The sequence below is a fragment of the Solanum verrucosum genome, unplaced genomic scaffold, assembly GCF_900185275.1.
Source record: "Solanum verrucosum unplaced genomic scaffold, falcon-dt-bn FXZP01000149.1, whole genome shotgun sequence".
NCBI classification, from domain to species: domain Eukaryota; kingdom Viridiplantae; phylum Streptophyta; class Magnoliopsida; order Solanales; family Solanaceae; genus Solanum; species Solanum verrucosum.
Genome location: NW_026020295.1, coordinates 1,174,245 through 1,189,199, shown reverse-complemented (window position 1 = coordinate 1,189,199; position 14,955 = coordinate 1,174,245). Strand labels below are relative to the sequence as shown.

General features: G+C 27.1%; 1 protein-coding gene across 1 annotated transcript; it reads left to right on the top strand.

The window, feature by feature from the left end:
- Nucleotides 1–12,197: 12,197 nt before the first annotated feature.
- LOC125834680 (ethylene-responsive transcription factor ERF027-like) lies at nt 12,198–13,392 on the top strand. Its single transcript, XM_049513817.1, has 2 exons — nt 12,198–12,934; nt 13,117–13,392. The coding sequence occupies exons 1-2, from the start codon at nt 12,508–12,510 to the stop codon at nt 13,296–13,298; spliced, it is 609 nt and encodes a 202-aa protein (XP_049369774.1). The 5' UTR covers nt 12,198–12,507; the 3' UTR covers nt 13,299–13,392.
- Nucleotides 13,393–14,955: the final 1,563 nt, after the last annotated feature.

Here is a 14,955-nt window from a genome sequence, read left to right as displayed (position 1 = left end):
GCATAAAGAGCAATACTTTGGAAATGAGAAGATGAAGATGATGTATGGTATTTGATTGATGTTCGATTAATTTAGATTTACGTTAATAAATTTTACTTTAAAAGATAAAGTATTTTTCTATCAAAAGAGATCCAATATTTAGAATTCAAATTGAGACATATAATTAACATTATACGTTGTTGGAACGGGGTTGAAAGTATATGACATCACACATGTTTGAGTTTTTCATTGACGTGCACTGATTTGAAATTACTACTATAACTATACTAAAAGTTGAAACTTGAAACTTAAAAACGCTTAGTTTTGACTTAAGTTCCTTACATGACATGTTCTTCTCCCTAATGGAATGAAGCGCGTTCCATTCTAATATAATTATATTTTTTAATACTCTATCTAGATTCAATGGAATAATCACTATGCTAGCTAGTTGCATGCATGCTATGTGTTTAATCGAACCACAAACAAATATAATATGTTTATTATGAATTTCGGTTGAACTTAGTATTTTCAATACAAAGTACATAAATTTATGTATAAAATACTAAAATTTTAACAAGTGCTAAACGTAGAATCCACATTTCCAAAAGTAGAATAGGTTTAATGATAAGATTGAAGAAGTCAGATCAGATCAAATTCAAATTTTAAATCCGTCTATGACTCAGAACTCTAAAAAGTGTCTATTCAACAAGAGAAGAATCTTAATGTTTTATCCTTGAGATTCTAGTGGATTTTAATTGACTTTTTAATCTCTTAGTGGATGTTAATTAATTAATTTATTCTATAATCTCGATGGATTAGTAATGTTTAGACTTTATATTTCTAACTAAATTATGTATTATGGAAGCATGGATAATGTTTTTTTTTTAGGTAAAAAGCCAAATTAAAGTGGATTTACTTGAGACAAATTAAAAAATGTTGGGCGGTTAATTAGTGACTAATTAGATGAAAATTCTCTAATGGATTTGACTGTGGAAAGACATTTCAATTTCAAGCCTGATTCATCCCAAATACATGTTTCTTATCTAATAAGTATATTATACCTTTCACACTTGAGAGTTAAACACATTTTTTTAACTACAATTTTATATATTTTTAAAATATTTTAAATTATTAATTATTATAACTTATAATATTTTTTAAATATATATAAAAAAAATTAGACAATTTAAAAGTTTTATGTTCATAGTTATGATCAAAATTAGAAAAAAATTGAATCTTGAAATTTGGTTTATTCTCTAAGTTAATGTGTGAATATTGCCACCTACTACCTAACAGATCATTTTATGGTATTTTTATTATAAAAGTGGATAGGCACTAGTTGCCTTCTGCTTCAAAATTTGAAGTATTTTGATAAACTTTAAACATCCTGCGTATAGCGAGATTCAGATACGACTTTTATTTGAGTTTAAATCATGATTAAATATATCGCGTACTTATTTGATAAATTTAGTAAAAAAGTATATTAAAATTGTATTGTTACTATTTGCTATAGTTTTTTATACAATAATAAGTCTTTTTATCTTAATATAAGCAGTGTAAGAGCAAATGTTTTAGTTTGATTTCTAGGAACAACATGCTACATGTAATAATGTCAAATAATCAAAATCGAAATGGTGATCGAACACAGTATTTGTTACAAATTTGATAAAGAAATAAATATCGTACCTTTACTATAGTTATTCCTTGTAGCATATTAAACATTTGATTCTAACAAGTAGTATAATAGATAGTTAAGATCATGATTTCATTTTCAAAAACAACATGCTACGCGTGAGTCGTGACAAGTATCGAGAGTGAAAGGGTTATAGCTTTAAAGAGTAATGTTAATATCCGACCTATGACAACGCCTGATTTATTAGAGATGGCTCGAATCGAAATCATCTTGAACATGACACTTGTTAGACAATAAGTTGCGCTCTTACGCCCATCCGAACAACTATTATTTTTTCTTTTTTATTCTTTACTATACATTTTAAAAGTAAGTTTATCATATGAGAAAAAGAATAGAGTTTTTTTTTTGTATAAATAGATATATCCCTAAAGAAATCAGACTTCATTCTTTTATTAAGGAAATAAATAACTGAAAATAAGCGAAAATCAAATAAAAATGTTATCGCAATTCTTAATTAATGAACTAAATGTTTGTTTAGCTCTACTTTTTTAGGTAATAAGTCTCTGATCCATCACTAACCCATATTATATAATAGCCAATTTTGTCTAAATCTGTAATCCTTTGACTTGTTCACTATAAAATATTTATCACTTTTTGCTTTTGTAAAGCTAAACCAAGTGAACCTTTTAAAAAATCCGAACTTATAGGATCTCCATCTTTTGCTTCTGTTTAACTAATAATAATAATCTAATCTAATCTCAAAAATAAATTAATATACTTTAATTTAGAAATAATAACACTTCGGTTCCTTAATAATTGATAAATTCTAATTTTGATCTTCGTAATATATGATTAATTCCATATAACCTTCGTTAATTTTAATGTGCAATTTTTATTCCTATGTAATTTCACAAATTCAAATTAATGAAGACACGTTAAATTTTTTTATACCCAAATATCACAAAAATTAAAATTTAAATAAATTTTTTTATTCATAAATGGGGGACCAAAAGTACTACTATCATCTCTATAATTGAACTTTGATTAAATTATCTTGATAAGTGAAAAGCATCAAATAAATTGAAATTGAGAAAATAATCTTAGTGGAAAGAGGAAACAAGGAAATAATTCTTTTTTATTTTAGATGTTTTGTCCTCTCTTAACTTAGGTTGAGGAAAAGACAACAAAAAGGACAAATACTAGTATATATATCAACACAAATAGTTTTTAAAATTTATTGTTTTTGTTGTTGGGAGCATTAATGGTGGTGGGGTTGAAAGGATGGTTGAGTAGTTTATTCTTTTCACAACATGTTAGATAGTTCCTTCATTCATATTTTATTTTATTTGAAATTTCCATATATGGAAAATAAAATAAAAAGAAATAGACTAGAAACGATATATTCATATTAATGATAGAAACATAATTTATATGTTCGTAGAGGAGAAAATGAATTGTTGGATTCATATACTTGGTTCGTATGATATTTTTTTGAAATTTTCATGTATAGAAAAGAAACTTAAAAAATAGACTAAAAATGATTCATGTCAATTAGAGAGGCATGAATAATGTTTCACTGGATTGATGTAGATCTAGTAGATAGGACAATGATCCACCAAATTTACATAAAGAATCTACAATATGAGCATAATAAATTGCGTATAAAAGAAACATGAAAATATAGTAACTCATGATAGAAATTAATCCTTCGGTTCATAAGAATTTTTTTTGAACTTTCCATAATATAGAAAAGAAACAAAGAAATAAATCTGAAACGATTCATGTCAATTACAGAGGCGTGGTTGATGCGGCACTGAATCGATGATGGAATCGTAGATAGGGAGAGTGATTTGTCGAATCCACATCTTAAATTACGTAGGATAATAAAATAAATTGCTTCTACTTTCGGAAGTAAAACGTATAAAGAATGATATCCTGACCCCATTATTCCGATGGTTATTAGGATATCTTTGCTTTGATCACGACTTTGTTTAGTCAATCTCTTCGGCTCATGTTTCAAAATTAGCTATTGATGAATTGATTTTAAATGAATAAAATTGGAATATGAACAAAATACAGAGAAATAACGATTACTTTGAAGTTCCGTAAAAAAAAGATCTATCATGAAAGAAGTTACGAGAGATATGTACCTAGGAAGTTTCGAGTTCATAGTAGTCATGAAACGAAAATTAAACTTTAGAATTTAATTTCCTTTTATTTCTTAACAATATGATCAAACATAAATTATTGATATATTATTCTATGTGCTTTTGGGGGTTGTACCATGTGTCTCACAATATGTACCTAATTGCAACTCATGACAGTTTTCGTTTGTCCACTGGCTTCTTAAAAATCAAACATAAACAAATGTTATATAGTTTTGTAGAATTTAACTTATATATGTACTATATCAGGTCACCAAAAAATACCTATAAATTATGATCTATAAAAAGTTGAATTCATATTTTGAAAATAAGATAAATTTCCCTACTTTGTAAAACATGTAAAGATCAAATAAAAAAAATTGTAGCATCTATGTATTATAAGTTAGTATTCATCTATGAATAATATTATAAGATCACGAAAAAATACTTATAAATTACTCTCTATGAAAAGTAAAATTCATAATTTAGAAAATCAAATAAATTTCTTACTCTTATATAATAGGTAAATGTTATATAATGTATAATTACTCATACTATAATAATATATATATATATACATACACTTATCTATTCTTTAGAGTGCTAGCACTATATATTCTCTGAGTTTTTCTTGTGTACTTTTTTTCAAAAAAATAATAATGAAATATTGTTAGCACTATTTATATATCTTATACACTTTATATTTCTTTATTGATCAAGTTATGGCAGCCCCATCAATTTAATTCAAACGATTAAACATCATCTTTCGGCACAACATAATAATTACTAGGGGCGGAGCTAGGAGGGTTCATTCGAATTTCCTTTGATGAAAAATTATATATTTATATACAATTAAAATCATTTTTTTGTGTATATATAATAAATGTCGAATTTCATTTGACTTTTCACGTATTTATATTTTTATATTTTGAATTTCCTTAATAAAAATTATGGCTTCATCAATGTTAATTACGGGGTAGAGTTACACATTTAGTGAGGGATTATTTTATGTCAATTTCTCATAATTATATGAAGAAGACAAAATTAAAATTACAAAAGTAATAGACATTCCTTTCCTTAATTTTGTAAAATATCATATTCTTTTAAATAATTAATCATATAATTAGAATATTCGTATAAGATAAGTATTTGACACATTTGGGGTGATAGAAAGGAAATATGAAGTGTCTTAATATTATTTTAATCGGTTTCATTAAAGGAAAGTAAAAGGTAAAGGATAATTTACTTATTTCTATGGAACATTAGTTAAGTATTTAACAATAAATAAAAAATAATCTTCTTTGTCCAATTTAAAATGGCTAATTAAGAAAGTTGAAATGGAGAGATACCTAACCAATTCCACTTAATTATATTCATATTTAATTATTTACTTCATTACTCTTTTAGTGTATAGGCCAATGAGGCTATATGATTCTCAAATTAGTCAAATATGGTTGAATAATTTATAGGGATGAAAGTCAAAGTACGATAACGTTAGAGGTTTATAAGACTCGACAAATGGAGAAATTTTTGATAAAAAAAACTATAATATGAGTCTAAATTAATTGAGTCGAGAGTAAAAGTATAAGCAGAATAAGTGGTTCAGATGGAAAAAATGAAATTTGTTTTGATAAGAATTAATAAGTATAGAGTCGAGAGTCATAGTATGGAAAAAATAATAAGTGTTAAGGTCAGAGGCACTTAAGCTAATTTTCTTAGTATTAGATTCTCATCAATGTTTGCGTTAAGCAAGTCCACATTAGACATGGATCTAGATCAACTCTTTCAACCCTAATCAAATTTTAATTTTAATTTATTTTTCTTATAATTTGTTTAATTGTAAGAATGAATACGTTTAACATGCAAAAAAAATTAAGAATATTTAGTTAGAAGGAAATTTGGGAAAGTTAAAACTTTACTGTCTACAAGTGTGAACACTATTCATTATTTTTTCTTTTGTTTCTATCTTTCGTTGAAATGATAAAAATATGGTCTCATTCTTATAGACTAAAAGTGACATTTAATTAGTAGTTTGAATAATTGTTTAAAAGACGTTCTTAATTATTACTTCAAAAACTTTTTATTGTGCCCATCATATCATAGAATTTTTTTTACGTAATGCATTTGAATTTTGAAAAAAAACTTTTATGTACGTGTTATATACATATTTGCTATGTATGCAAGAATTTCTTTTTCGAATGCTTACGAGTATTCACACGTTCCATTCAGTTCATTTAAAGGTTAATTTATGAAAAGAATTGATAAAAAATGTTTTAATTTTTTTTTAATTTGATAGAGAAAATAAATCAATATATTAGGTAAACAAGAAAATAAATAAATAAATTAAAACTTGATGTGTTTAATTATGACTCATTGTTATCTACCCAAACTCATTTTAACTGGTCTGACCTGAGTTATTTGAGTCGAGAATCTTTCGGAAACAATCTTTTTACTTTCATAAGACAGTAATAAAGTACACATACGCTTTACCTTTTTCAAATTTTGTCCACATATGAAATTACACTAGGTATATTATTGTTGTTAATTAATCCTTGGTTGCAAGACATGCAATAAATTTTCTTTTAAAACTGAATAACATGCATTCAAATATACATTCCCCTTTACTTGGGGTAGTTTTATTAGAAAAAAAAATAATTGTCACTATTTTGACACATTTTAAGTCTTCAACACATTGAATTTTAATAGACAAATATTTCCTTCTAGAGAAAATCAAGCTTTCTTATGCATTCAATATATCTACATATTTATGTAGTGGAAATTTCTATGATCATAAAAGTTTTAATTTTCTAACGTAAATAGACCGTAATAATACATATGTTTGAAATTTTATTTATTTATTTTGCATCTGGAAGGCTTGAATCAATCAATTTCTCCAAGAAATTAATTTTGAAAATTCATCTTAATATTGGAAAACTGTGGGGAATCTTGGATAATAGGCAAAATAGCTTACTCCAACTTTCTAACCGTTCCACCGGATTGCATTAAAAAAGTTTGGAGTTCTATATCTCAACAATCAGAAAGCACATTAGAGATAAGATGGTGAAAAAGTCAAAATAAAAAATATAGTCCTTTTATTTTTACTTGTTTATTTTGTTTTTCTTTTTAGCTCATTTAAAATAAGAATGTCTTTTCTCGTTAATAAATTATGTGTCAAATCAACACGTTGAAACGGAATGAGAATTTACGAACAAGACAGGTTGCTATGAGTTGAAAAGTCATGATTTTTTGATTAATTTTGGATATTATCAGTGTTTGATTAATTATCAGAGCCACACACATATAATTACTTAAAAAGTGTTTATAATAAAACTGATTTAATCGACTAAACAACCTCGTACCAAACTACTAGCTGACACCTTTTCAAATTAAAACGTGCTTCACACTTTTATAATAATTGAAATTTTTTTCAGTGTAATATATAAAAGTAAGTATTTTTCTTATTTATTTTTTATGTTTTATCAGTATATAAAATATTATTTCACGAAAAATTATATATAATCTAGACTAACACTATAAAGGGTTGGGTGTGGGAGTGCGAGAGGGGACATGGGTGTTTGGTGGCGGACCTCGAAAACAATAATAGTAGTATACCAGTTACGAAACTTGTTTTTTTAATTTTCTCCCACGAAAAATTATTTTTAGCAACCAAATATGAAAAAATAATTAATATTTCCCCTCCATATATAGAAATACAACCAAATTAAGTGGATGAAGAATAGTTTTATAATAGGGCAAACCACATAAATCCCACTAGTTTAGGTCTTAATTATTAAGATTCCCAATAGTTTCAAATATTACTTCATGTACCACATTTTATGCTTAGGATACATGAGTCTGAATCCATGAGACACATGTATCTGCCGAATTTTAAAATTGAGATACAAAATTTGTTTATTTAAATTAATTGTTTGGAACTAATTTCCTTAATTAGAGGAGTAATTGAGGATTTTCAAAATACATAGATAATTAATTTCATTTTATTATTCTTTAAAATAGTAAATTCATTAATATTATTAATATAAGATAAAAACATGTATATCTTGGTAATGCAATTTGATTAATTTCAAATTATTACTCTTAAAATAATAAATTCATTAATTTGATGTATCTATTATCAATATATGATGTATCCAACAAATTAAACACTTAGATACATGAGTGTCCTGCAAGTACATTCATATGTATCATAGAAGTATCTAGCATTAATTTCATGTATTTGTTATAGGTATCTAGTATTGATATTATGTATCTATCTATCTATCTATCTATATATATATATATATATATATATATAAAATATTATAATTTCATGTATCTTTTATACGTATCTAGTATTAATTTGATGTATCAAGTATCAATTGCATATGTTATATCCAAAAACATGTATCACGAATACATAGTAAGCATATACATCTAATTATGTGTATCTAAATATGAAATATACAAAAAGATAAAGCATATACATTTAATTATGTGTATTTAATTTTCATACTTTATATCCAAAAACATGTATTTCGAATACAAAATAAGCATATACATTTAATTATGTGTATCTAAATATGAAATGTAGCTGAAACACATGAATTTAGGAACAAATCACGACTGTAGAGTATCTATCGTATCATTAATATCATCGTATTGTTAAAAATCATGTATCCGAAATTTAATGGTGGATACATATACATGGTCAGACACCCCATTACTAAAAATACAACTTAGATCTTAATTAAGATTACTACATATTGGATACACATGTTTCAAGGGCTATATCAAAGTAATGTTGGTACTACTAAATCCATGTCACGGTAACCAAAGAAAGCCTTAGAAGAACACCAACAAACAAAACTCTCTACAATACTCCCTTTGATCCTTTTGCGTTGTGGTATAACATAATCAAAACTAAGATCCATTTCTTTCGGAGACAAACAATCAAGACACACTCTGAATTAAAGTTTTCTCTGTAGCAGTTACTTTGATTTGATCTAGTTATAAATGAACAATACAAAATAATATTTGAGTTCAGGAGAATTTGTCGGTCATGGTGATGATATCTTGAGAAGAAGAGAGTAGATTAGCTATTGTTGGAATGAAATTGTACGATGAAATTCTTGAATCAAAAAGGAGGAGACATAATTGAGTAATAAATATGGGAGGGGAGAATTAAGAGATAGTGGTTGATTTGGAGTGAAAGAGTTAATTAAGCAGATAATTAATTAATCCTAGTTTTAAGATATGTGGGTATCTAATAATCTAATTGTATCTTCAAATAATATATTAATATATGATATAAAATATTAAAAGTGGTAATATATGTAATTATTTGAAAGTAAAGATAATATTAGTATATATAGTAGTGATGTATGTCTAATAAGGTAGTTTATCCTTTATAATAACCCCTGTGGGATATAATGTATGTATATTGTGATCTCTTTCTCTCTTTATGAGAAATGAAATTCTTCTTGATAATTGAACATTTACCTTCTTAAATATTAATGTATGACTTCGAATACTCTGAATAATCTGAATGTTACTACTACATATTAATAAAAGAATTTTTTAAATTTTCTTTAAAAAATTATTGTGTCATTTTTCTCGAAAGTAAATTTGGAATCGATAAAAAATCGAACGGATATTTAAGCTATTGTGTTATTAAATGAGATATTATATACTCCGTATTAAGTTTGTTGAATGAGAGTGGAAATGATCACAAAAACTACAATAATTTGTTTAAGTTAGTTATAAAGAGACGGGCCTTTCTGAAGTGAGTGAGCCCACGTACAGATTTGCTTGGGGTATAGATGATTTATATGCATTGGGGCAAAATGCACTATTTAGAACCTCTATCTATTTAAAGAATAGCCAAGACTTTTAAAGTTTAACCACTTATAAACAACTTCAGACTCGCGAGACTGAAATCGAGAATCACTTTCATGAAGCTTGAAACTCCACACATATGTATCTAAAGTTATCGGCAACTAGGGTGTGAAGTTGGCATATCACAAGTATAGTTCAAACTTCAAATATCTGGTTTGAAGTTGAAGTTAGGTTTGAACTTTGAAGTATAGTACGCACAATCATTTAATTATTAATAGTGTCTTTTTTATCAACTACAACATGGTTAAGCAATGTATTAATGTTTTAGTAGGGTGATAATATTATTTCTCTTTGTGTACATATATTCTTCAACCTAAACTCTAGATAATTTTGTGTCACAATCCAATTTCAATGCATTGACAGCAGATCACAAAACGAAACTAAAATATAGTCAAAAAAAGGACCAGAGAGAGAATAAATGTTTGATTTGAATGCCTTTCATATTTATAAATATAGTACTTTTTTTACCCAATTTAATTACCTGGTATTATTTGAATTTCGAAAGTCAAATAAATACTACTTTTTTATCAAAATATTTCATTAACTTTTCAACTATCTTAAATTATTAATTATCATAAATTATACTAGTATTTAATTCTATGTAATTTTTAAATATATAAATTTCTCTTTCAATAACCAAAAAAATTATATTTTGTTGGTCGTTTAAGGAAAAGGCAAATGGTATTTAAAGGAACAGACAAGACACAGAAGCAGAATCAGATTTAGAAGTTTGGGGGTTCTAAAGTTTAGGATGAAAAATATTGCAAAACATGCTTCCTTTAAAAAGGAAAAGAGAATTTTTTGTTGATAGTGGAGTTCGAACCCACAAGACTAGTGTGAAAAATATTTTCACCACCCTTACTTACCACTGAGTTATCAATCAATTTTGTTAGGGTTCACAAGTTTATATATATAATTTTTTAATACAAATATAGGAACTATGGAAAAGCTAATGGATTCGCCCGAACCAATGAACTCCCACCTAACTCCGCCTCTGACAAGATATGATTATCGTTTAGATGTAGTGTAGAATGAGTTTGTCTTTACTGAGACCTTTAGGCTCTAGTAATCTCTTGCAGGTGAGTTTTTCCGTAAGTAATGAGAAGTAAATCGATATAATCAAAACAATTTATCTTTTCACTATTAAAAGGATTTGAATAAACGTTTTAAGGTATTGGCACAATTGAAGTGACTAGACGAGCATTGAATTTGTCATTAACATATGTTTAAAAAGTAGCACATTTGTACTTGTAGCCATCAATGGAATTATTGGAACTACGAGGCCTTGTTGGTTAATTCTCATCCATAGAAATATTAGACACAAAAACAAACTAATTATTACCATATCTTTTTTATAAAGGGATAATCTTTTAAGTCTATCTTCAAAATGTTTTTATTCTTATTTTAGTATTATTAATCAAACATGAAATGGAGCCCAAAGAAACCTTAGGAATAGTTGATTGTGTCTTTGTGTTTTTGGTTAACATTAAATAGATTATATATGCATCAATAATTACATGTTAGTGAACGCGACTCTATTATATTTCTTTCATCCATTGAAGGTCTATTAGTAATAACTTATGGATAGGGATAAAGTCTTACTTCTACCTTATTCAAATTAGACTTATAAAACTACACTAAAATATATTATTGTTATTGCTATAGTAAAAGCTTTATCACGCCCAAGTTATTCATTACTATATGATAAACGCATATTAATATTACATGCTAATTAAAATGTATCTTTCCAAATATGTTCCTAGAACGTTTGCTTGGGTAGCTTAAAAACTTTCACCTTTCTTTCATGCTTTTCGTTAGTCAACAACCAATCAAAGTGTTTTATACCTCTCCATTACTCATACAAGGAAGATGGAAAAAAATCCAATCTCTATTCTTTTGGGAGCAAAACTCGTACGGACAGAACATATGATCTAACTATATAACTTCTTTTTTTTCATTATTAATATAATCGTGCCTTGTGACATGATAACACTCAGTAAAATAGTTCGTCGGTAAAAATATTTCCGCAAATGCCCTTTTCCCAATGGTACTATATTTTCTACTCCCATCCCTTCATGCTATTGGATTTCAAGTTTTGTGCTTTAATAATATATAACTCTTTATATTGTTAGGTTATGTTTACTTATAACAAGTAAATTTTTATAGCAAGACTGATATAATAATTTTAGAAATAATTATATATATATATATATAAAATTAATAAAATATTCACACACTTGCACACTAAATCGTGTGAGATAAATGCTGCCAGCATGGAAATGAATTAGACTTATTTAGACATATATAATAGATAACAGCTATTAAAGCTAAATTTTCACCAAAATACGTGTGCAATTTCTGTCATATATATAAAATATCATGCCACTTAATACAACAAAACTAATAAAACCTTTATAACAACCCACCCACGAAATGCCCACGCTTTAGCTTTCTCTTAGCAAAAATATATATATACACACTCTTAATATATAAGTAGTAAGAATCACATTGACACATAACACATACAATTGTTCACACAAAATTATATATATTGTCAGTGTATATAAATTACAATTCTATATATAGACATATCAACACATACATATATATACTCGATCCTTCACATAATCACGTCTAGCCAATGATCAAAAGCAAATTCAAAATTTGAATTTTATGAGTTCTGGTGATCCCTTATTTGCTATCGAACCTACAATCCATTTATGCAAGTTACTGAGTTCAACACATACACAAAGTCTGAACCAAAGTTACAGAAATCAACTCAATACCAACTATCACTAATACACATATGATCAAGTACATTACGTTGTCAGGATATATAAGTTAAATTTTATATACATGACTGACGCTTCACATGCTACGAAGTCAAGAACAAATACCAAACATCCTATATACCGTGGTATACGATGTAGAAGTGGGAAATGGGTGTGTGAAATTAGAGAGCCACGTAAGACAACAAGAATATGGTTAGGTACTTACCCTACACCACAAATGGCTGCTGCTGCCTATGATGTTGCTGTCTTAGCTCTTAAGGGAACTCAAAATGTTGTACTCAATTTTCCTCATCTTGTTGATTCATATCCAAAGCTCCCTCCCTCACCATCTCCGGCCGATATACAACGTGCCGCGGCCACCGCGGCTGAGGCAATGGCCTCGCTAGGCGACGATGATGATCGGTCGTTGGAAAGTAGGGATGGAGCTATATGTAACGAAAGGGGTTCAACTGAATTTCCTTCATCGTCAGGAAATTATGATATGCAAATAGGTAAGTACAAATATGTAATATATACTTCCTCCTTTTTTTCATTTTATGTCGCGATATTTTATTATGCATGAAATTTAGCAAAGGTAGCTAAAATATTATTTTAGGTCATGATTCAACTATTCATGTGTCACATTCTTTCATATATATTAAAAATTTTATATTAAAATTTCTGACTTCGCAAGGGAATACACAAACGACGGCGGGTGAGGAGGAATACGTTGATGAGGAAGCATTGTTTGAATTTCCAAGTTTGCTTGTGAATATGGCTGAAGCAATGATGCTAAGTCCCCCAAGAATAAACTCGTTTCCATCGGAAGATTATTCATCAGGAGACTTTGATGCTGAAAGTCTTTGGAGCTATTAACGACTAACGAACAGAGACGAATTTAAAATTTAGAGTTAGTGAATAATAATTTCGTTTGTAGGCACAAGTTAGTAATATATATGTATAATAATTCAAGAGGAAGCTGTATATAAATTCATATGGTCATTTTAATTTCATAGAAATCGTGCGTACTACATTAAAAATAACTTTTACCGATAATAAATATGTATATTAACAAAGAGTGCTAAAGTCTAAAGTCTTTACTGGTATTAGTTAATTACAATTGGATCCAATATCATCATAGGATTTTGAGATATTTACAAAGAGTGTTAATTGACTAAAAGAAACACATTTATAAGTGACAATTAAGCTATTGTCATTAATTAATTGTCGCTCAAAATTATTTTCAATATTGTGATGGCTTCTACTTATATGTCACTAAACCAATTGAATCCTGACATACGAATAGGTACTAAAGGAGATTGTTGTGATCATTATTGTATTTGTATCAAAGAGAAAATAAATTTTACACTACGAAATTGACCACCTAAAGAATAATTACCAGTAATAGTTCTGAACATTTTTTTTAATTGTGAATCTATCGGAAATAACATTTTTATTTTTAAATAGAAATAAAATTGTATACATCCTTTCTGAATCTCACTTGGTGGAATCGTTATTATTGATTTTATAGTAATAATAAATATAATTTACTATAAGTGAAAGTAGTAATAACTTAAAAATAATAAAATCATCTTCTAATATATAAAAACAAATAGTTATGGTGACAAGACAGATTTTATTTAAGTACATAAAGACATGAGGGCCATCAAGAACATAAAGAGGTTTTGCTTTTTTTTTCTTTTAATTAATGAAAACGTGGTTAAACCCAAGTGTTGTGGTGGCTTTGTCGGTCTGCTTGTTGAAGTTGTGATAAAATGAATTTGATGATTTTTTAATTTTTGATTCGAATTTTATGATAAGAAGAAAATTGTTGAAAGCGTCGCGTACCTCGTATGAAAAAAATCTCCGTGAAATTAACTTGAACGAATGAGGAATCAGGAATTTTGATCACTTACCAAATGAATATCAAAAAATATGATATTATTTTATCTTTTGAAAAAAAAAAATCTGAAGATATTTTTTATATAAATTTTTTTTTATAAATAACCTAAAAATATAATTCTCCCTAAATGAACTCTAATATGTGTCTGTAGTGATTATATAATTAGAGATATTCAAATGATATTTTAAAAGTGATTTGTATTAAAAATACATACTCATTAATTAATTAATTAAATAATGACAAGTGGTTTCATAGTTAACATCCAAACATATTAATTAAGCAATCATGACACTTATCATGATTAAAGATCATTTTTAATCCAATAAATAGCTAATTATGATAATAATTAGGATAATATCTAACACGACTTAATTATTATTTTTAATCATTTTACAAGTAAATACTATTTTTAATATTTTCCTTTATATCCCAAATTCTATGGGACTAACCTAACGTTAGTCCTATTAAATACCCGATTTTATAAATATTTTTTACGTTATCAATATACAAAATTTAAAATAAATTTTTTATCCTATTAAAAAGTTCTTGTCATCAAAATAGGAGGAGGGAGGGGGACCAACTAATGCAGGGAAGAAAATTATCTGATTGAAATAACATGTTTGGTATTGA

What these genes read in the sequence shown, in the direction of transcription:
- LOC125834680 (XM_049513817.1), top strand. Translation starts at nt 12,508, where the DNA reads ATGACTGACGCTTCACATGCTACGAAGTCAAGAACAAATACCAAACAT. An exon ending in AAATTATGATATGCAAATAG is followed by an intron (nt 12,935 to 13,116) that starts GTAAGTACAAAT and finishes TGACTTCGCAAG; the next exon opens with GGAATACACAAACGACGGCG.